This window comes from Pelmatolapia mariae, linkage group LG9 (genome assembly GCF_036321145.2).
Source record: "Pelmatolapia mariae isolate MD_Pm_ZW linkage group LG9, Pm_UMD_F_2, whole genome shotgun sequence".
Lineage (NCBI taxonomy): Eukaryota > Metazoa > Chordata > Actinopteri > Cichliformes > Cichlidae > Pelmatolapia > Pelmatolapia mariae.
Window position 1 is genome coordinate 16,470,878 of NC_086235.1, and position 22,148 is coordinate 16,493,025.

Below are 22,148 nucleotides of genomic sequence, written 5' to 3' on the forward strand. Positions count from 1 at the left end.
AGGAAGAAAAAAAGGAAGTAGAGATATATTAGAAAAATACAAATAGAAATAAATACTATATACAGTAAAAAAAAAACAACCCAAAAAACAAAACGATGTTTTTTTAAAAAAATATATATGTGTGTACATAAAGTGCAATGGGAGTAATACTAATAAAAATGTACTTTTTAAACAGTATTCATCCTGTGCAGTGTGGCGGGATGAAGGACCTATGATAGCGCTCCGTCCTACACCGTGGCTGTAACGGTCTATTGCTGTCTTGAGCTTCTGCAGCCAAGAGAGATAACATCTTCCTCTCACCCACCTAATCTATGGGGTCTACACCTCCCCAGCAGACAACTGCATAAAAGATAGCAGAAGCTATCATTGTGTCATAAAAGGCCCTCTGTAATACCCTGCACACCCAAAAAGATCTCAGCCTCCCCAGCAGCTTCACCTTTGATATACACATGTGCCTCACACGTTATCGTACAAGTTGAGTTTAATGTTAAAGCGAACACCCAGTCCACAATGTCAACTACCAGGTTCTAATCAGTGCCAGAGCAATCATTTCTTCTGTTAACTTTAGCCAGTAAAAGTACCTGGTACCTCCAGGTTTACTTTTCTTTTTTCCCCTTGTTAGCCCTGCAAAGGCACATTTTTGGCAGCACCACACAGGTTTTAGCCAAACCCAAAAATAAATCAGCAGAATTAGTCATCAGTCCTGTTAAGCAATTTTTTTTCAACAAAAGGAGGCATATATTTGTGTCAGGAAGCTGGCCTTCACTGTCTGGTCTCATTAGAGAAAACAAGAACTCGTATGTCAGGACCTGAAGCTTTGTGCAGCTGTAACGCTGCAAGATTTTAATCACATTTTCTGACATTTTGAAGCCAAAATAACTTCACTTAACAGAAAATCTGATACTCATTACCTGGCTGATTGCCTAGTTGATTTATCCCATTCTTACATAATATGTAAGAATATGTCAGAATAATCCTAATCCTCAGTAATCCTCAGTAATCATTGATTAATCATCATCATTAATCATTATGCTGGGTAAACCATGTCAAGGATCAAGGATCAAGGAAGCTTTATTGTCATTCGCATCACATGTTTACATGAGGTGGAATGAAATTATGTACACATGGTCCTGGTTATCCATAGAAGCGAAAAGAAACAAAATAACAAAGAAACAGAAAAAAAAAACAGAAATAACAAATAACAAGTAATAAAATAATACAATATAAATAGAGTGCAACAACCTGAGTACCAGTATGGAGTATAGATATAGAAATATAGGTATAAATATTTTAGCAGCAAGAGGCCATGATGACCAGCATTGATAAAGTGACGGTGTCAGTAAAGTATCAGTAGTATAACAGTTCTTGTCTGTTTATGCATTGAGAAGTTTCACAGCTTCTGTAACGAAGCTGTTTCTCAGTCTGGTAGTTTTGCATTTAATGCTCCTCAGCCTCCTGCCTGAGGGGAGCGGGGCAAAGAATGAGTGTGCTGGATGAGTTTGGTCCTTCGTGATACAGGTAGCCCTCTTCCTGCATGTGGATGTCGACACCTCACTTACATTCATACCTAAGAAAACACTGGACAAGCCTTTGTTGCATCTCAAATATGTAATGCCTCACTCATTACAAAATATAGGTGACAGAGGGCTCCTATGAACATAACTCTTACTTACTGTATATAATTTTCATAGTTTTTCCTCGTTTAAAATTGACAGCTGATAATGAAAATTAAAAAGTAAAGAAGCACCCTTCAATCATGTTATAACTGTTGACATTGTGTAATTTGTTTTCCACCAGAGGGCACTTTAGCTTCCCTTTCGTTTATTTGGAAAACAAAACAAAACAGCAGAATACACACTGACACACTGGAATATTGGATTTTTAGATCACCAGTATTGGTATCAGTGTGAAATATCAGTGGGGATCTAGTTAAAAGTCTTTGAAAATCAGAGTCCTCATGTCCCTTTGGAGGAAGGCCAAACCCCCTGTGGCAGGTACCAAAATCAGTTTCTATTTTGGTTTTCTACATACAGAATATGAACCACTGCACCAGTAACAGATGTTCTTTGGCTACCTCCTAAAATCTGACACTAATATCATCTACAAAGAACAGGTCTGCTTCTGCACAACATTACACAGAGAAGAGTTTCTATTATTCTAGCCTGCAGTCTTAATTCTGCGGACAGAATAACATAACTACCTTGCAGGACACTGCACTCCAGTTCTAAAGCATCATAAATCGGGTCATTTTGTGGCTGTTTACATGCTCTACAGGTAAACTGTTTACACGCTTTGTTTCAGCAATGAATTCCACAGGATATTTTTACAGCTAAATTATAACGGTCTCGTCTTTATGATGGACAAAACGGTGACAATGTTTGCAAACCCATCTTTTTACCGACATTAATTCCTTCATATGCATACACCTATGATAAGATGGTGCTGGCTGATACACTGGCAGCAGGCCGACCAATCATTTGGGCTCCATGTGCCATGAAAATGTATGTAAGAACTTTTCTGACCTCGCCCTTATAGCTTGACCTCAAATCAAGGTAGCAGACATTACCTTGTGCAGAGCTTGGAGAAAGTCGTTGAAGTCCCAACCAGCTATTTCAAACAGCTTGCAGGTTTTCGCCTCCGTTTCTAAGCGGAGGTCGTAAACACGGATCTTCTTCTCTCCCTGCTGCAAGGAAGCTGCTGCAGACCGACGCTGAGAGGCAGAAGTCAGCATCGTCGCCGCTTCGCCTTTTCACGTTACTCTGAAATGAACGGTCGTCCTCGTCCAGACAGGAGTGAGAGACTCACATCCGCTTTTTCTGGGCTGGTATTAGAAGTCTGTGTAGTTTTCGCAGGACTCGTTGCTCTCACTCCTCTGCTCTGCCCTTCGTGTAGAGATTTCATCCGTAAAGCGCTGGTGTTTCTACGGATCGTCATATGGGACAGAAAGCTTGCGTCACTTACTTCCGCGATGATCTACATGGGTAAACGACTGAGTTTTACCGCGCAAGTTTCGGTTTTATTTTCAAAGAAATAGGCTCGTTTGCTTTCACGTGTCCGGTTGCTCTCAAGCAAAAGCTTAAATCCCGTCTGGTTTCAAACAACACCCCCTTTAATGATGTCTGTGGTGCTCCACGGAAGCCTCGGCTGGGTTTTGGATTCATGCTCGCTTATCGATCGGGGATATTCGCCGTGCATACGATGGAGAGAGAATCAGAAGTCAGCTGTCGAGTGTAGTTTCAAAAGGCAGTGCTTCCAGGTTTTTAAGAGCTACTATAACGAGAATAACAGAGCAGATGTGGATGCAGGGAACACGGAGGTGCTGCAGAAAACATGCAAACCCTCAAAGGTAAATGCTGCTGCATTTTCTCAAGTGATGCATGAAAGTGCAAGTTGTTTTTTTATTCATATTCCCACATGAATCAAATGAAAATTTCTAGAATATGTATATGTTTGGGGGAATAAATCGTTCATATATATTTCTAGAAGGCAGTTTTGCACATTTTTATGAAGTAAAAAGATAAAAATGCCTTTATAACGACGAGGAGTATACACCTTTTAATGAAACATGAAATGTCTGTTGATAAAGGCATGAGGGAATGCATAAATATTTAAACTTTAATGTTATTTATTTATTTATTGTTGTTGTTTTACTAAAAGGTTAGTGACTGTTCAAATATTTACTTGTTATAATTGTCAGGCTCTTCTGGTTTTTGCGGTAGTAAGAGTCCCACTTTGTGCCAAAACCAACAACAACCATTATGTTATCTTGTGACTACTATATCTGCACTTCCACCACAGCACATAGAAAAGGGAATGAATGGCCCCCATTCTACGATTTAGAAGTTTTGAAGGAGTCTATTAACGCACACACACATATAGACAGGACACATATTCTTGTTTTTGCCATTTTCAGGGCCCACTACTTGTTTTGCTTTTCTAACGGCTTTTAAGACCACCTTTTCAGACACATTCAGATATGTCTTGTTTTTGCCATCTGTTGGGACACGCCTGGTTTTTAATACTTATGGAGTCCAATTACACTCTGTCACATAGCCTCAAGACAGACCACATGCAGATAAAATATAACAATGTATTCTAATGTGGTTTGATAGGCTAATGAAACATAGTAATGTGATATTAGCATATTAGCAGGGGAGACATAATCCCCTTATGTCTCCCCTTAAACCTGTGGCGATCAGCTGGCTCTTATTTTCACTCCAGTTTCCAAGTTGATTCTGTTCATCTGAACGTAGCATTTTTAGTGGGAGAAACATTTCATCACTCATCCAGGTGACTGATGAAGGAACTGACCTTCCAGGCCATTGTTCCTTCAGTGGGCTGGTTTCAGTCATTATGCAAATGTACCGTTTATAAGATTGGGGAAACCTGCAGTCAGCTGAGACTGAAGAAGTCACTTGGATGAGCAACAAAACGCTTCTCCCACTGAAAATGCTACGTCCAGATGAACAGAATCAGCTTTTGGAGATTTGCTTACCTGGATGATTGAGAATGCATCAAGACATTTTCACTCCAACCTTCATCAGATCCTAAAAGAGGTGAGCCCACAGGAGGGCCTGACGCAAGCTACAGAATCTCCAAAACTAGAACAACACATACAAACTTTCTGTGTCTGGTGCTTTCCAGGTTTTCTGTCTCTTGAAGACCTGGCTCACATCTTCAGGGGGGCATAGTAGAGTCATGATGGGGTTATTGTAGGGTGCGGGTGAGGGGTATGAATGTATCCCTCAAATCTGCAGTACAAAGCTTGTCATCCAGGTCTTTGTCTCAGTTGAAGGTATGGTCTCCTGTAGTTCGTGATGTCTTGCAGCTGTCTGTCTGTTAATCTTCTGCTCCCCAAGATACTTAAACTCCTTCACTTGGGGCAGCAATTCCTCCCTAACCCAGAAATTGAATTCCCCCTTTTTTTCATTTAATGCTCACTTGATGCTACCTCAGTTGTGTCTGTTTGCATAGGTATTTGCCTATTGAGACTTTTCAGTCTACACAAACATCATCGTGTGTTGAAGAAGGAGGGAACAAATCTAAAGAAAGTAGAAAGGTGTTCCTGAGGTCACCAAACTGATGGAAATTCTGTCCATAAAAGTTATGAACAGAATTACTGACTCATATCTGAATTGCTACTGGCAATGCAAAAAAAGCTCTTAATATGGTTGTACAGGTTGTACAAATAGTCTGTAACAACATGACAGTCACCTCTACCAGGGTCTCCAAGGTGCCCGATGCTCTGTAATTCAACGCGTAAGCACAAGCATTGCTTGCAATACCAAAAAGCACTTGACAATGAGCACTTTTAAGACCAAAAAGATACTCAGCTATCAAACAATTCGCCTACAGCACCAGTAGCATGTTGACAGTCACCTGGCAGGATCATCTGCTGCAGGGGTTACTCTTTTTTTGTAGGATAGCTCTGCAGATAACATCTCGCTGGTTCTCTTCCACAGTTTCCTCTTTAACAGGGTAGATTTCCCACTCAGCCCACATTCAGTGGCATCTGGCATCTTTGTGAGAGTAATATAAGGTTTCTTGATCATTTCTTATTTCATTCTATCTTATTTTATCTATCCTCCATTCAACAGCCAGCTCCTATTGAAAGCTTTTACACTCTTCACTTTAAGAGGGAGGTTGGGTGTGGCATGTGTCACATGACATAAGTACTAGTCTTATGTCATGTACTAGTACTAGTACTGACATCAATTTTGTCAGTGGTCATTATGTCAGGCTCTGAGGACATTCCTGTTCACGCCCAATAAACCTACCTGGTTGTGCCAAAAGGTTGGTTTCTATTGTCGTGATCGTGTTTTCTATTATGCGGGAAATAAAATGCTGATGTGTTGTAAAAGTTAATAAGTAAGTCTCTTAACCACAGTGAACTTAAAGCTCAGGAGTTGCTAATACATTAATGCATTTTCACCTTGTTCTTATCAAGCATTCCAGTAACATGCAACAGTGAGCAAGCAAGTAAACCAAGGATCCTGACACTGAAGCAGAAAAATACAATTACAAAGTAGCATTTTAGACCTGCTACTTTTATGATGACTTACAATAATGAAGAATCCAGACTGACTGGATACATTTTAACTCACATAAAATCTGCAAACAGACTCGCACAAATTATTCTGCTTATTTCAGCACCACTGATATTTGTTTAAATATTAAAATGACAGCTATGTAAAACTTAACTCTGCCAGCTCAGTTTAATGCCAGATCGGCAGAATTTACTTTATAGATTGACACAGTGGATTACAGTGGTGCTACTGCTTGCTTGGTTAGAGCTGTAAAGAACAATACCATGATCATTTTGGCTGAATGTTTTGCTCTTTGTTGTGCTTATTCTTTATCACTTTATCAATTTGACTTACAGAAAAGGAAACGAAAACACCATGAACTCAACCAAGGGGAAATTGATTCACTGGTCTTTCAGGAGAAGGTAGGCTGAGTCTTAACTACAAATACAATATAATCTGTCATCTGTCAATAGATTTGTTCTGGCAGGGATTGTATTGCCCCACTGAAGTTAAAGCATCACAAAGAGAAAAAATGATTGGGGAAAATCAGAGTCACAAGAAGTCTATGGAAAAAGTGGTCAAAGTGTAAACTTACCTGTCAAACTGACAGATACACTTATCCAGAGAATCTTCCTGTTTGAGTCAATGTAATAGATCACACTTTTATTCATATAAGTCGATTATTAGCACTATGATTGTTGTTAATTATACATTAATGCTTCTTTTAAATATCTGATTTATATATGGCTTAGTGTTATTTGTTTTTTATTTACACAATAATACACCATCCACAACAAACATAACAATGAAATGGACTTTTTTATTGTAATGTGTTATGTGATTACGACATGCAGTAATCACAATGTCACTTTGCGATAAAGTAACCGTTATTTATACTTGTATTATAGTTTTAATTTTAAAATAAGTCATTTTAGTTAGGAAGTTATATTTTTAGAGAATTTCAATATGTCAGTGCACAGATATGGGCTGAAGAGCACTATATGGACAAAGTAGTGAAGCTCTCTGTCCACATATTTTGTGCTGATGTTAATGCCAGAGTATGTTTGGAACTTGCAGTTATTCAGTCCGCAGAGTGTTGGCAACTTTTATGCACTATGATCCTCAGCACTACGCAACCTCACTATGTAACTTTATGTGGTCTTCCACTCTGTGGCTGAGTTGCTGTGATTGCTAAATGCTTCCACTTTGCTTCCACTTGTAATCGATTGTGGAATATCTAGGAGGGAAGACATTTCACAAGCTGACCTATTGCAACAGTTACATCTGATTAGATCGGCACGCTCAAATTCAGGGAGCTCTTTAGGACGATCCCTCCTTTTACAGATGTTTTTAAAGGCAGACTACACGTCTAGGTGCTTCATTTGATCCATCTGTAGTGATTGGACTGAGAACAACTAAATTGAAATTTTAAGAGGTTTGCGCTTTTGTAAGATGTCCATTTTTGAGGCATTGTAAAATAATTAAAAGACAAGATCTCTACAACTGCTGCATTGACTTTTATCTCCAACTCTTTCAATCAGTGAAGCTTTGTTTCAAGTTACTGTGCATTAATCCAAGTTTAAAATATTAGAGGTAAGAAGCTGGTTTAGTATTTAGACTAAATAATCTCTGTTATGTGCCATGACGCAGATAAAGTCTGTTATTCTGGAGGGAACCAAGTACTTGGTGGATTCTGCACAACCGCTCGGCTATCTGAATGGACAGACAAACGTGGACAAAGAGCCTCTTCCTTCACAGGAGTGCAACCTCGCTGCTCTTTGTGAAATGGCTAAAGATCTCCCTCTGGTGGAGGATGAGGAGCAGGAGCGGGGCGCTCAGTTACTTGTTGGCGAGGATGGCTGTACGTCTCACGTCGACTTGTTCTCTCAGGTGACAGAGAACAAGGCGGACTGGGCTACCGTGGTTACCCTGATGGGAGAGGAGTATGTAATACCCCCCCACACGGCTTTCCTGCTGTCTGATTTCACGAGGATACAACCATTAGTCCACTGTGAGTAAAACACTGGGAGCAGTGCATGTGAACTAGAAAGAAATGTTAACTGAAACAAAGGTTATTAAATTTTTTTTAAAGACTTACAATTCTGTGTGCTTGTGATACCATTATTTGAAAGGCAAAAGTTTATGCTTCTGTGAGGCAAAAACACGGGCACTCTTCCCTGAACTTAAGTGTTGTAAATAACTGTGGTATGGCTCAGTGTAATTTCTCATCATCTCAAGAGAGATCTTGTTTGTTGTTTCACAGCCTGACGTTCTTTGCTTGTTTCTCACACAGACGGAACAAGGTTCGACCTAATCGTTATGGATCCACCATGGGAAAACAAGTCTGTGAAAAGAAGTCGCAGGTAATTCGGTATTCAAGTATTTTTGGAGGAGTGAAGGAAGAGAGGATAAAACTTTATAGATGTCTGGGTATGAAATTTACATCTTACAAGAGGATATAAAGCAGGGTGAATAAGAAGAGCAAATAAGAGTGCTTCTAAGAAAAGAAGCTGATAAAGTCCAGTGGTTTATAGTTATTTTCGCAAATGTCCCCATACTGTAAAATATTATGGTCTTACCATGGATATTAATCAAAGAGATATTTTCATCCCAGTCTGTTTTATATAAAGGATTTTGAGGCTTCAAGAGCTCAAAACATTCAGTCTCCTCTAAGAAAAAAGCTGCCTAAAGCCATAACGTAAGGAAATATCAGCATTATTAGAGTTAATAATCACGGCAACATGAGATGCCTTATGCATAACAAATGTCCTGACAATCCAGCCAATCCTTTTTATACATTTCTATCAAAATTACTCACAGTGACTATAAAGAAGTCATGCAATCACTAGAGTCAGAAAAACGTATCATCTGTGAACCAAAACTGTTTGTGCATGCAGCAGATGTGAAGCTTTCTCACTAAATTTGCAAAGAAACACGACCTGAAAAGTTCACATAAGTCATTAAACTTGTAAACGTTAATTACGCTAAACCTTCAGATTTCAGCCTGATGGTGGCACCAGACAAAAACTGGTTGAAGAAGCGAAAATGGCTAGAAAATAAAGAAAAGTAATGGACATGGTGGTTGTATTTAGAATAGAATAGAATAAACCTTTTATTATCCCACATTTGAGAAATTTACACTGACTATGTCAATTTTCTCACTGAAGATACGGCTCATTGCCCTCATCCCAGCTAAAGCGGCTCCCTATTCCCCTGCTGGCATCTCCAAACTGTTTAGTGGTGACCTGGGTGACAAACCGGCCAAGCCACCTGCGTTTTGTCCGTGATGAGCTGTATCCACATTGGGGCGTAGAAGTTGTGGCTGAATGGTTCTGGGTCAAGGTACAGATAATACAGAACTTTCAACTGATTCATTGTTTAGGAACTGGAAGCATTACCTGCTAATGTCAATCCAAGTGTTTTTAAGACGATGCTATTTCTCCTCAGGTCACCACATTTGGGCAATTTGTGTTTCCGCTAGACTCACCACACAAGAAACCGTACGAAGTCTTGGTCCTGGGCCGATATCGTTGCTCTGCTGATATCTCAGAGAGGTGTGAAATGTTTGAGTTTCATCTTTAAATTCCATATTGTACCGTGCAAAAGTCTTGAGTAACTCATTTTTATAAAGATGTTTTTTAGGAAAACTGGAAAAAGGTGCAGCGATATATTGAAATGTGTGCAAACATAAAGCAAAATACAGTATATGAGGCAAAAACTGAGTTTGTACAATTCTAAGCTTGAAAAGATAAGCTCTTAGATAAGCTTTCTTGTCAGTTCTAGTCTTCAGGAATAGCTCCTCAGGCATCTTCTTCTTCATTTCATCAGACCATAATATGGAGAAATGAGGAATGACTCAAGACTTTTGCAGGACTGGATATATAAGTCATAGTTTCTCAGTCATCCAGGTCATGGTAGTGTTGAGTGTTTGAAGGAGTGCAGAATTACTTTTTTAGACCCTTGAACACATTTTGCTTCTCATCCAAGAGTTTTTTCAGTTCCAAACTGATGGAGAGTCCAAGGTATTTAACCCTTAGTGGAGTTTGTCCCCTTGGACGTGGTCCTGAGGGTCGCTGACACACTAAAGGTGTCACATGAACCAAAGTGTGAAAAAAGGCGTGGCCATTACCGCCATCGAGACTAAGGTGTGAAACCTCTGTAAGACATTGTTCCACTCCACCATCATGCTGCACTGTAGGTGGCTGATAGCAGGAGGATTTATCCCTGAAGTTATATGGTAAGCTATCACAAGTATATCACTTCTTCAGGTTTGCATGTATCAAATCTAGCTCTTGATATTATTCAAGGCAACAGCAGCTCTGGAATTTAAAAGGTGTGAAACCTCTGTAAGACATTGTCCCACACCACGATCATGTGAACTATCCAGGTCACCTGAGGCAAGGTGTGAGTGGGGGTTGAAATGCCTGGGAGGAGATCTCAAAACTGTAATGCAGGTGGCTGATAGCTGCTGTCATAAGCCACCACCTCTGCTCAGTGATGGTTGTTTGCATAGATGGCCTCCTTTATTTCTTCAGCTATCCAAATCATATTGATGCTGACAGAGTTGTGTCCCCTCTTTCAGCCCCTCAGAGACATCAGAGGTGCCTGTGGAGGATCAGCGTTTGATTGTCAGTGTCCCATCAGCTCTGCACTCTCAGAAGCCTTCGCTGTCAGGTGAATATTCAAGTACAGTGTAGTGTCTTTGCCACCAGAGGGCAATAGTGTCACATCAATGATCGTTACCTTGATACACAACTTGAGTGATAAGCTCTGAATTCTGGTATCACAGGTGTGTGTGTGTGTGTGTGTATACGTCGCTTCTTCAGTATATTCTTCAGTACATGTATGAAATATAACATCTTGATGTTATTAGCAGTAATTCCAGCTCTTAAATTTAAAACACCCACAATGTGTTTTTTTTGTAAAGGAAGAGAATTAACTACAGATTCATCACTTTACTTTTACAGCCACACAATTTTATGAATGAATTTGTTATCCACTGCGAAAAAACTTTGTGTCTTTTCAAAATGTCTGCAGAGTGGAGGAGAAAATACTGCTTCAGCTCATAACTACACTTAAATTCATTAAATCATCAACTTCTGGCAGGACTGGCTCGTCAGAGCGGGCACTTCTACTGCTCAGATTTCAGTTTTGTCCTGTTTGCACTGATTGGGTTAAACCTTGATTCCAGCATCCACTCTGCTTCTTAGAATCAATGTAAGACCTTGACAATGAATATGCAGAGACTATGAAAAAGAGAGGCTTGACGTCATCTCACTCCCTCTCAGGGGAACGCGATTTATTATTGTGCAGTATGGAGAGCAAAACACGGCCAGTGTTTGCTGGCGCCCTCTCAGCAGCACAGAAACGCCTCTGTCTCATGGCACTAGTTCAGTATTGTGAAAATAAAGATTTAAATCATAATGATTGCTTTTGCGAATCTGTGATGCCATAGAGATTAAGCAGATTAGGATACAATTTGTGTTCAGTCTCCATGTGTGATTCTGTGTTTGTGGCAAAGCCTCTCAGCAGGTTTAATCAGAATTGGTTTGTTTGTTATTTGCTGCTGTGGAGGATTTTTATAACTTGGAATATATGAACTTGGAAAAACAGCAATCATAGATCTAGTTATACTTTAAAAAAATGTAGACCACATATAGAAAATGTGTTGTATTTTTTCTACTGCATTGCATACAAAGTAGTACTACTAAATGACCAGAATGAGCAGCATCTACGCTGTGTTACAACTCTAGCTACTATGCACGCTCTGTTATTCTACACGAGGTGTGAAAGCGCCGTTGGATGTGGGTGTGTCTCAGATGTGACGGTGCAATGTGTAGTGAAATCTTGGGAAAGGTTTTGCCAACTCTTGCGGAGATGCCGACCAAAGCAGATCATTTCTTTTCATTTAGCCATTTGAGATGATAAGTTAACACCTAGAGGCTTAAGGGATGAGTTTTTCCTTTTCTTCACACCTACAATAGATTATGCAACTGCTAGAAATCTCAACACCTTTGGTATTAACCAATCTGAGCTTCCTTTTTTTTCTCAGTTCAAAATGTCACCCCGGTAATTCTGCTGTACTTTTTTTTTTCATGTAGCATGTCAGCATGTGAGCAGCCTTGATAGCGTGTTGAGAAAGTCTGACCCACTTCTGTTCCCCGACTCAGATGGGGCTCATATCACTGACATACTTGGTTGCTATGGAGAGATAAGGGACACCATTACTCCGCTATGGGTACAAAACGTCTTTGCCAGATGGTCACACTGCAGAAAAAAAATGGTTCGAGCTTCTCTGAAAGACAAGACATGTGTTTTTTATTAATTAGGCCCCCCTCAAATTTCAAAACTTGTGAGAGTCCCTTCCCAATTTGGGATTTTAATTGGCACCTTAGTAGCTGTGCCTAATATTCAAGAAAAGGCACACTACCAGTTGTGTTATCAAATTGCTTTAAATTGGGGTGTGGCACTCTGAGAGCGATCTGTGTGACATTTTGCATGGTTTTTTAGCTCTGCGAGGCTGTGACACTGAAGTACGTCACGTAAACATGCTGCTGTCTCTGTTTTTCAGTACAGAATATTTACATGGATGAGCTCCCATGTTAATAAAACATGCTTTTTTTCATTTGGTTATGGCAGATGGCAACTTCATACAGCTGGTAAAGCAAACATGTTTGCAAGCGCACCTTAAATATCAGGAGATTACAACCAGGAGATACAGGGGAGCGCTGGTCTTTAATTTGGAGTCAAATATTTGCTCTTCTTTTGCTTCTTACTTGAGGGGAAATCAACGACTCTTCACCTGCTTGTCACCAACTGTCACAACCAGGGAGTGACAGATACTGTGTTTAACGTATTACTCTTTATGGATCATACTTATTTTTGGCTCTAATATTACTAGTGGAATCACCTTACTGCGCATGTGCCATTTTTTTAGTTTAATGTGTTCAGCTAACTACCTGTTAATGCAAATATCAAATCAACCAGTCATATAGTAACAACTCAACGTATTTTATGCATGTAGACATGGTCAAGACGACCTGCTGAAGTTCAAACTGAGTATCAGAATAGAGAAGAAAAATCATTTAAAGTGACTTTGAACGTGGGATTGATGTTGGTCTGAGTATTTCAGAAACTGCTGATTTACTGGGATTTTTCCACACAACCATCTCTAGGTTTTAAAGAGAATGGTACAAAAAACAGAACATATCCAATGACTGGCAGCTCTCTGGGTGAAAATGCCTTGTTGATACCAGAGGTCAGAGGAGTGTCACTGCTGTCATCTAAGAACAGGAAACTGAGGCTACAGTTCACACGGGCTCATCAAAATCAGAAAATAGAAGATTGGAAAAACGTTGCTTGGTTTGATGAGTCTCGACTTTTGCTGCAACATTCACACGGTAGGGTCAGAATTTGGCTTAAACAACACGATGGCATGGATCCATCCTGCCTTGTATGAACATTTCAGGTCATGGTGGTGCTGTAAATGTATGGGGAATATTTTCCTGGAACATTTTAGGCCCCTTAATACCAACTGTGCATTGGTATTAAGGGGCCTACTGCTGCCTACTGCTGTGTTTTTGCTGACTGTGTCCGTCCCTTTAAGACCAGAGATTACCCATCCCCTGATTGCTGCTTCCAGCAGGATATTGTGCCATATCACAAAGCTCAAATCATCTCAAATTGAACACGACACTGAGTTCACTGTAAGTAAAAGGCCTCCACATTCTCAGATATCAATCCAACAGAGCAACTTTGGGATGTGGTGGAACAGGAGATTCACATCAGGCCAACTAATTGTGCAGCAGCTGTGTGATGTTGTCATGTCAATATGGACCAAAATCTCAGGGATGTTTTCAGCTTCTTGTTGAATCTGTGCCACAAAGAATTCAGGCAGCGCTGAAGTAAAAAGGGCTCCACTGTAGTAGCAAGGTGTCTGGTCAGTGTATACTTGGCTACATCGTCTGCAATACAGGACTTTACGATTTTCATAGTACCTCCCTCACAGATGACACATAAATGAAACTTGTTGAAAACATGCTTGAAATGAAGGGTTTGGATTCAATTCTTATCTTCTTTAAAAACAATGTAACAATAGGGAACAGCTTCTTGTTGATAACTGACATAAAAATAGGCTAACTTATAGCACTTTGTGTTAAGACACTAGTTATTTAATTGGGTGTAGTAAAAACAAATGGAAAAAATATCTGTTAGTAACATTTTTTATGTTATTATGTATTTGCTTGAAATTATGTATCAATATTTGAATAAAAATCAACATGGTTCCAAAGCCAAACCCAGTGGGACGCCACAAATTAATATCTGAAATTAATATCTTAATAGTAGTCAATTCCATGATTATGTTGATGATATTTTATTCATAAATAAGTAAAATATAAACACAGTGTGGCTGAACAGCATATTGAGGAATCATAATGGAGACCAAGGACATTAGTTGTTACAATGTAAGGGAGCTAATGAAGAATAATCAGTTTGGTTTTGCTTGGTTAATCCTGATGAGGATATGGGAAGTCTGCAAGGAAGAATATCTAACAGCGAAAGTGTCAGGAGAGTAGTGAAATAACACCTTCCTTTGCCTCGGGCTATTCTTGGCAGAAGTTTGATACACTGTCCCATTTCAAAGGTAGGATAATTAGACCTTTTATTCTGTATTCAACTTTGAGAGCTGAGTCACCGATAGGAGCTGAATTACTTGCAGAGCTGCATGTTTGGCCTTTCCTCACCGTGACTGTCTCTCTCTGACGTGCATAGGAAGAAAAAAATGCGGGACAGGACAGCACATTCGGCAGGATCGGTTTGGGGATCTGGCTTTTGAGCTCATTAGCTCCGTGAGTGTTGGCTGAGGCAAGTGTCAGGGTGGTTTGAGAATGCACAAGAGCAGACAGAGTAACACAGGGGCAGAGGAAGTGATACGTATCTGTCAGTTGTGCCTCTCCTGGAATATCATTCCTTATAGAGCCAAGGTCACAGGCAGTCTCTACACAGAAAAATCAGTGCTATGGCGTGAAGGAGCACGGAAACTGCCAGCTCTGTCCTCTGCCTATTACAGGGAAACAGGCAAAGTTTTGATTTTTCAATCACACAGAAAAGCATTAGTTTACATTAATGTAACAGTGACATATAAATGTAAATTAAGTACAAAACATTAGAAAAAATGAACTTCTTTTGAAATATCCTATTAAATGCACTCAATTTAGATGTTGTTACTAGAGATGGCACGATACCACTTTTTTATGTCCGATACCGATACCAATATCATAAATTTGAATATCTGCCGATACCGATATGAATCCGATATAGTGTTTTTTAATCAATAAAACTGTTTTTTTAATATCTTGCTGCATTTTGTATAAGTTCATACTCAAGTTTAAATAAACAACAACACTAAAGCTATTCTGTTATACCTGTATGTAAAAAATACATTGCGCCCAAAATATTTCATAGTTCAGCAATACTGATCAATCTAATAAACTTAAACCTACTCCATCCTCCCAATTCTGGTATTTTAAAGAGTACTTAGAGAAATATTAAGCAACCTAACTAATAGGGTTGCAAACTCCCAGCAAAAAAAAAAAATAGGGAGCCACCCCCCACCCTCCACCTCATGATGCTTAATCGATGTAATCAACTTTAATTTGATGCTGGGTAAAAAAAAAAAGGACAGAAATAAATTATTTTTCAAGAATAATGAAATAGATTCAACATCTTTCTTCAACAGAATTGCAGAATTTACAGATGGTACTTGGTGTTAAAGAAAAAAGTACTAGCTTACTAGGGTATATTAGACTTAACAGCTACTATATAGAGTAATGGACTTCTATACATTTTACATCAGATTAAAACTTTGGGTGTAAGATTCAGATAATTATTTATTAAAAGCTAGATATTTTAAATGAGAATAAGAAAGAAAAGTATGTCTTTGTGCCACCTTTTCCCTGTTCGGCCCCCCTGGCTAAACTTTGCTAGATCCGCCCCTGCACAGTTACCAGCCGTCAGCTACGTAGAAAAGGATCATGGTCTAGAAAGTAATATTAAATAAATTCTAACAACAGCTTATCAAGCTTAAATGTGCTGCTGTTGTTCAGCCGCTGGTTTCCTCTTTCTGGTGCAAAGTGGGCCAAAAACAAAGAAGAGAGACGGACTCGCAAAAGAAAAGCCGATCAGCTGATCATTAAGCAGTTTCCCGATTGAAGTAGCAGCAGGAGAGGGAGAGAGAGAGGCAGTCGCTCCATATATCGGTTGTTAAGCTTAACATGGGAACGCTTTACAAACATTCAGAGATGAACTTACACACTTGCTTTACTTCTCTCTGGGATAACTTCCTCGGAGATGAAATGCTGGTTTGGTGAGGCTCCACACAGCCGCTCTATCACGTGAGCACACTGCTCCGACATGCTAACGGTTATGAGCCGAGTTACGCCATGTTGCAAGTTTTGTGAGATGCTTTTTTGATATTTAATGGATCGGATTACATTTTTTATTTCTCGCCGATATCCGATCCAGTAGTTTAGGTCAGTATCGAACCGATACCGATACGTAATATCGGATCGGTCCATCTCTAGTTGTTACCCAGCTGAACGTCTCTTATAGACCCTATAGATGTCTCTAGTAGGTGCTGTCTTCTACCAGCCAGTGGGCTCACTGAGAAGAACGCCTCATTGTTCAGTAGTTAAACTATTTACCCTTTAAAACAGCACCAAGAGTCTTCATAAGAAAGAGTGGTGGTGGTATAAGTCAGCTGTTTGAGATGCATTGTTTGGACTTACTTTTACTCACTGTTTCATTTAGTTGAGGTAAAAAACAGTTTGGGTTATAAAAAAAAATTCAATATTAAAATGATTACATACATATTTTCACAACTTTATTTATATATTACAAAGCACACCAGAGTGAAAATGGATGGAAATATTCACGTGGCTAGAAAAAATTGTCCTCCATCCATCCATCCATCACTGTTTATCTTGATTTGCGTCATGGAAACAGCAGCATTCTAAGCGGAGACACCCAAACCTCCCTCTTACTGGCCACCTCCAGCTTATCCACCGAGAGGCCACCGAGGCTTTCCCAAGCCAGTCCAGAGACATAATTCTTCAGCGAGTCCTGGGTCTACCCCGGAGCCTTCTACCAGTAGAATATGCTGAAAACACCTCACCTAGGAAGTGTCTAATCAGATGCCCTTACCATCTCATTTGGCTCCTTTTGATGTGAAGGAGTAGCGGCTCTTCTGTGAGCTCCTCCCAAATGACTGAACTCCTCACCCTATCTCTTAAGCGAGAGGCCAGCCACTTTTCAGAGAAAGCTAATTTCTGCCACTTGTACCGATTATTTCATTCTTTTGGTCCCTACTCAGAGTTCGTAACCATAGTTGACGGTGTGAAGGTTGAGGTGCAAAACCGTCAACTTCTATGATCTACGATGCTGGGCAGTAATTAGCACTGTTGCCTCACAGCAAGGAGGTCATGGGTTTGAGCCTAACATCTGGGTGGGGCCTTTCTGCATGGCGTTGGCATGTTTCCCCTGTGTTTCCATGGTTTCTGTCTGGGTACTCCAGTTTCCTCCACAGTCCAAAGAAATGCAGTTAACAGGGTTATGGTGATAGGTGAAGTGAATTAATGTGAATTTTGGCTATAGGCAGCAAAAGATTTGTGATTTTCAATAATTTTCCAGAGCTAATCACCATATTATCACAAACAGATTGCATGTAACTCCCAACTTGACTACATTCACATGCAGACTGACTTTTTCTTACTATTATTTAAAGGTGGTGGCCACAGACCTGGTTTCCATCTTTGAAGCAACTATTTTAAAATCAATGAGTTTAGTCAGTATGAGATTTACATGTTCTTCTCACACAACCACTAAAGTCGTTTTACATAATCCAACATTTCCTGATTATAATAGACATTAACAGCTAACATAATCAATAGCACTGATAACAATGGGTTATACTGGCTAATTCATATATCATTGAACTCATATGAATGTAGAAGTTTTAAAATTTGACCTCTTTTATCAATGGCTCACATTTGCACACTGATGGATCCATAGGAGGCCATGTGGGTTCTGTAGCTTGTGTTAGGACATTTGACTGGAGGAGCTGGGTTCAAATCCACTCCACCACAGCCACCATGTGGAGAGGCTCAGGCAGTCATGTTACATTTGTATGAATTTATTGAAAGCCACAAAGTTTACAGCTTGTCACATCCTTTTATAGTAAATTGAAGGTAATATATTTTAAATATAGGGAACTCAAGAGCCACTGAAGCTTTAATTTTAAGTACTAAGTGTCTTGCTACAGGTATGTGTGTGCTGACATACTGGCTTGTTGTAAGAGAGGTGTATAAGCAAACCTGTAAAGATAATTACGCAAGAGCTGGGATGAAAATCAGTGGCAACAGGTTTCAGCGATGAATCCGCATTTGAAATATTTGGATTAAGTCATTGTAAGGAGGAGATCAGGAGAGAGCTGCGTTTCAGACAGTGGTGTTGCTGATCTTGTCAAAATTGATGGAACTATGGACAAAGAAAAGTAATGTTGGATTTTGAATGGAACAAAAGGCAGCCAAGATCCAAAGAAGAGATTTGAATGTCCTTCACAGAAACCTGGAGAATTATTCTTGAAGACTAGCTACAAATTACAAGAAAGTTTATCTGACAGAGTTCAGGCTGTGTTCAAGACTTTTAAACTGGTTCGAATTGTACACTGTTTTACTTTATATACTTATATACTTTTTTCCCGTTTTCCTAGAAAAATCTAAAGAAATGAGGGATGGCTCAATACTTACGCACAGTACTTCATGTTGAGGGATAAAGCGGTATCGCCACATCTCCACCTTCCCCTCACTTCTCCTCAGTCCCATACAATGGATGCTTTCAAACATGCATTTCCTACTACGATCTCAGACTGGCTTTACGCATTCGTAGGTCAGAGTTCACCTTTGAGAAAGCCCTGTTCGGGAGGCTGTAGCCTCTCAGCAAATACAACACTACCCTATTGTTAGGAAGTGGTAGAAGTTGCCGTGTGAGTGTGTTTTGACGTATTTCAGCTGACATTAAAGTTGTGTGTGTTGTCTTTTGTAATTTTGACCACATGTAATTGTGATGCTGTACATACTATAGCAGAGATATGTAGGCTGGTAGGCGAGATTGTGTTCTTTTATTATCCCAGTCCGTCAAATCTTGTTTAGTTTAGGTTTCACATCATAGGTGTGAAACTTCAGGTTTGTTAGGTCTTCAGGTGAAATATGAAAGGAGTATTTTCCAGTTTGCACAGTGAAGACTGTAAATAACAGGGCAGACACTGAAAACCTTATAATAGGCAATATTAACTCTCTCTCATTGCTTTCCCTTCACAGAGGTACTGAAGCCATACATTGGAGCTGAAGCCAAGTGCTTGGAGCTGTTTGCAAGAAGTCTTCAACCAGGATGGACCAGCTGGGGCAATGAAGTGCTCAAATTTCAGCACATTAGCTATTTCAATTTGACACCTGTAGATGAAAAAGCAGAAGGTGAGGATGACCGCACAGCCAAAGAAAAACAAGCACAAGGGTTCGATTCACCTGGGAAAACCTGACCTCCTGACCGGTGTTCCTCCACTGTGAGCCTGTGACTGACCTCTGACACCTGTTAGATCAGTAATTCAGTTTGTATTTAATGGTGATTCAGCACCAAAATGTTTCTCCACCAGTTTCTTTTGATCTGTGCTCTTCATGCATGTGGGACCTTTGATTTCTTTTTTTGGTCTGGGTGCATTTTTAAGGTAGCGAAACACAAGTCTGTTGAGGCAGCTGGAGAGATGAAAGTGCATTTCAGTGCAGCTGCGCAATCAGATAAACAACACTCAAGTGTTTTTTTGTTTTTTTTATTTGCCTTTTTAGTAATGTTTGGCACATTGTGCGTCTTAAGGATGATCAAAGTATTTCTATTTTTACTTATTTTATGCTGTTTTGAGCTGAATTTCAAAGAAGAAACACTTTCATAGTGAATGCATGCTGGGTTGCTTATCCTTTAAAGTTTTTCACACGAACAAGCCACTGATGTCTCCTTCACTCTGCCTTTTGCCCTGTTAAGGGCACCCGGTTCTATCATTGGATCATTTGTCGCTGAATCCTTCCTCATTTTTCAATGAAAGATGAACTCGTCCCATGTCACACTTCTAAGCAGCTAACCTGCCTTTTCCTGTTGACTCTCTAACGAGTTTGTTGGTGTCTGCATTTGGATGAACGCCGCTGCCTTTGAGACAGATCAGGATGAGTTATGGCCACTGCAGCGACGTACACATCACAGCTAATGAAGCCAGACCGTGTCTTCTGCAGGATTACGTATACATCACCTTGTCAAGTTCTCTACCTTTGTGTCTATAACACACACGGGCACATTAGTGTATTCCTTACACTGTGTGTCACAGTGGCATCATCCATTTATTTGTGAAGTCCGGTTTTGTGGATCTTAACATTTTAATAGATTGAAGTGAGCATATTCGGATATTTGCATATTTGAATAAGAGGGTGAAGTGCTGATTTTGAAGATGGGATGAATCGATGGTGCAGGTACATGTTGAGTATTGCCAAGTATGGAAGCAATTAACTATAGTGACCAAAGTCAGTTTTTATATTACATCGTTAAAGTGCCTATTTACCTGGTAAAGTTGGGCATTTAAGGTTTTGCACAACGTGGGATTATATGGGAACTGACTTACTTTTGGTACATGAACAGACAGAAAACATAGAAGTAGCTTCCAGATCTGAAAAGTGATGTCAGCATTGAAATGCTTTGACCCTGCATTGTTTTCACATCCACCATGGGGGTGAATTCTCTGGCTCACAGATGTCGAACTCCAGGCCTCGAGAGCCGGTGTCCTGCAGGTTTTAGATGCGTCCTTGCTCCAACACAGCTGATTTAAATGGCTAAATGACCTCCTCAACATGTCTCGAAGTTCTCCAGAAGCCTGGTAATGAACTAATCATTTGATTCAGGTTTGTTGACCCAGGGTGATATCTAAATCCTGCAGGACACTGGCCCTCGAGGCCTGGAGTTCAACACCCTGCTCTAGCTGGTTCTGGTCCTATAGAAATCTATGTAAAAAACAGCCTCAGTGAACACTTTGCTCATGACTTTATAAGTTCAGTCACTCCTTTCAGGTCTTAGTCAAAATATATTAACCAATTAACTTAAACGTTTTGCACATTTTGGTCATTCTAAGCATGACAAAGGAAGATTATCCAGGATCTGCTCATTACATAACAAGTTGTTTACCAATGACCATACAGTTTCACAGTCAGATTAACCGCTCACTTGTCATACCTGGTTTCAAATCCCTAAAATGGCAACATGAAAATCCCACAGCTCAAAGCTCAATGACGGGACTTTACAAATCAAAGTGTGGCTGCAGCCATCTTTTAAACTCTGTGTGTTTTAGAGCCAGTCTCTTGTGGTCATTGGAGGAACTACAGTTTTTGGGACTGTTTTAAAGTGTTACTCAAAATAAGTAAAGCTGTTTAACATTAAACATGTTGCACATGTAACCAAAAGGTCCATAATAATATAACTCATAACTCCTGCCACTGTTGAAAGATGTGAATTTTCTGTTACTACCTTTGTGTGTCTTAAACTAAGCATTTTTTTAAAACTTGAATTGAGAACATGCTGACATACTGTTTTCTTTTTTCTTAACACTGTTTGCTGACCTGTTGACAGTAGAGGTTGGCGGATCGATCCAAATATCGATAGTTTCAATACCAACTTTGATATTGGTATCAGATCGATGTTAGCGCAATAGGATCGATACTGTGTTTCTATCCCTAAAGTTTAGTATGTAGTCCATGAACTGTGATAAATAAATGCATTTTTTTTAGAAAACACACTATGAAAAATGTCTGAGCCTTTTTGTGTTGACTACCACATCACATTTCTTTTCAAGCCTATAACACAAAGCACTTTAGAGATAGGTACAGTTACATTCAAGCGCTCCAAAAACCCCAGTTTCAAAATGAAAAGACAAGCCGAAATGTGTTTTTTGTTGTGTTAGCTGATTATTGTGCAAAGTAAAAATCACAGGGATTTAATGGTCATTAAAATGTGTTCAGAATTCATAAATCATGA

The 22,148-nt window shown here is 39.7% G+C and overlaps 2 protein-coding genes across 3 annotated transcripts in view; one reads left to right on the forward strand and one right to left on the reverse strand.

Moving 5' to 3' along the window:
- smchd1 (structural maintenance of chromosomes flexible hinge domain containing 1) overlaps positions 1-2,894 on the reverse strand; it is a 35,650-nt gene extending 32,756 nt beyond the window's left edge. For both annotated transcript variants that reach the window (XM_063483441.1, XM_063483440.1), the window contains exon 1: positions 2,567-2,894. In XM_063483441.1, coding sequence (XP_063339511.1) covers positions 2,567-2,731 — 165 coding nt within the window. In that variant the 5' untranslated portion in view covers positions 2,732-2,894. The remainder of the gene's footprint in view (positions 1-2,566) is intronic.
- A 48-nt stretch (positions 2,895-2,942) lies between these two features.
- Positions 2,943-21,878, forward strand: mettl4 (methyltransferase 4, N6-adenosine). The gene is made up of 8 exons (XM_063483442.1): positions 2,943-3,346; positions 6,383-6,448; positions 7,677-8,037; positions 8,320-8,389; positions 9,194-9,368; positions 9,474-9,580; positions 10,609-10,700; positions 19,403-21,878. The coding sequence occupies exons 1-8, from the start codon at positions 3,113-3,115 to the stop codon at positions 19,618-19,620; spliced, it is 1,323 nt and encodes a 440-aa protein (XP_063339512.1). The 5' UTR covers positions 2,943-3,112; the 3' UTR covers positions 19,621-21,878.
- Positions 21,879-22,148: the final 270 nt, after the last annotated feature.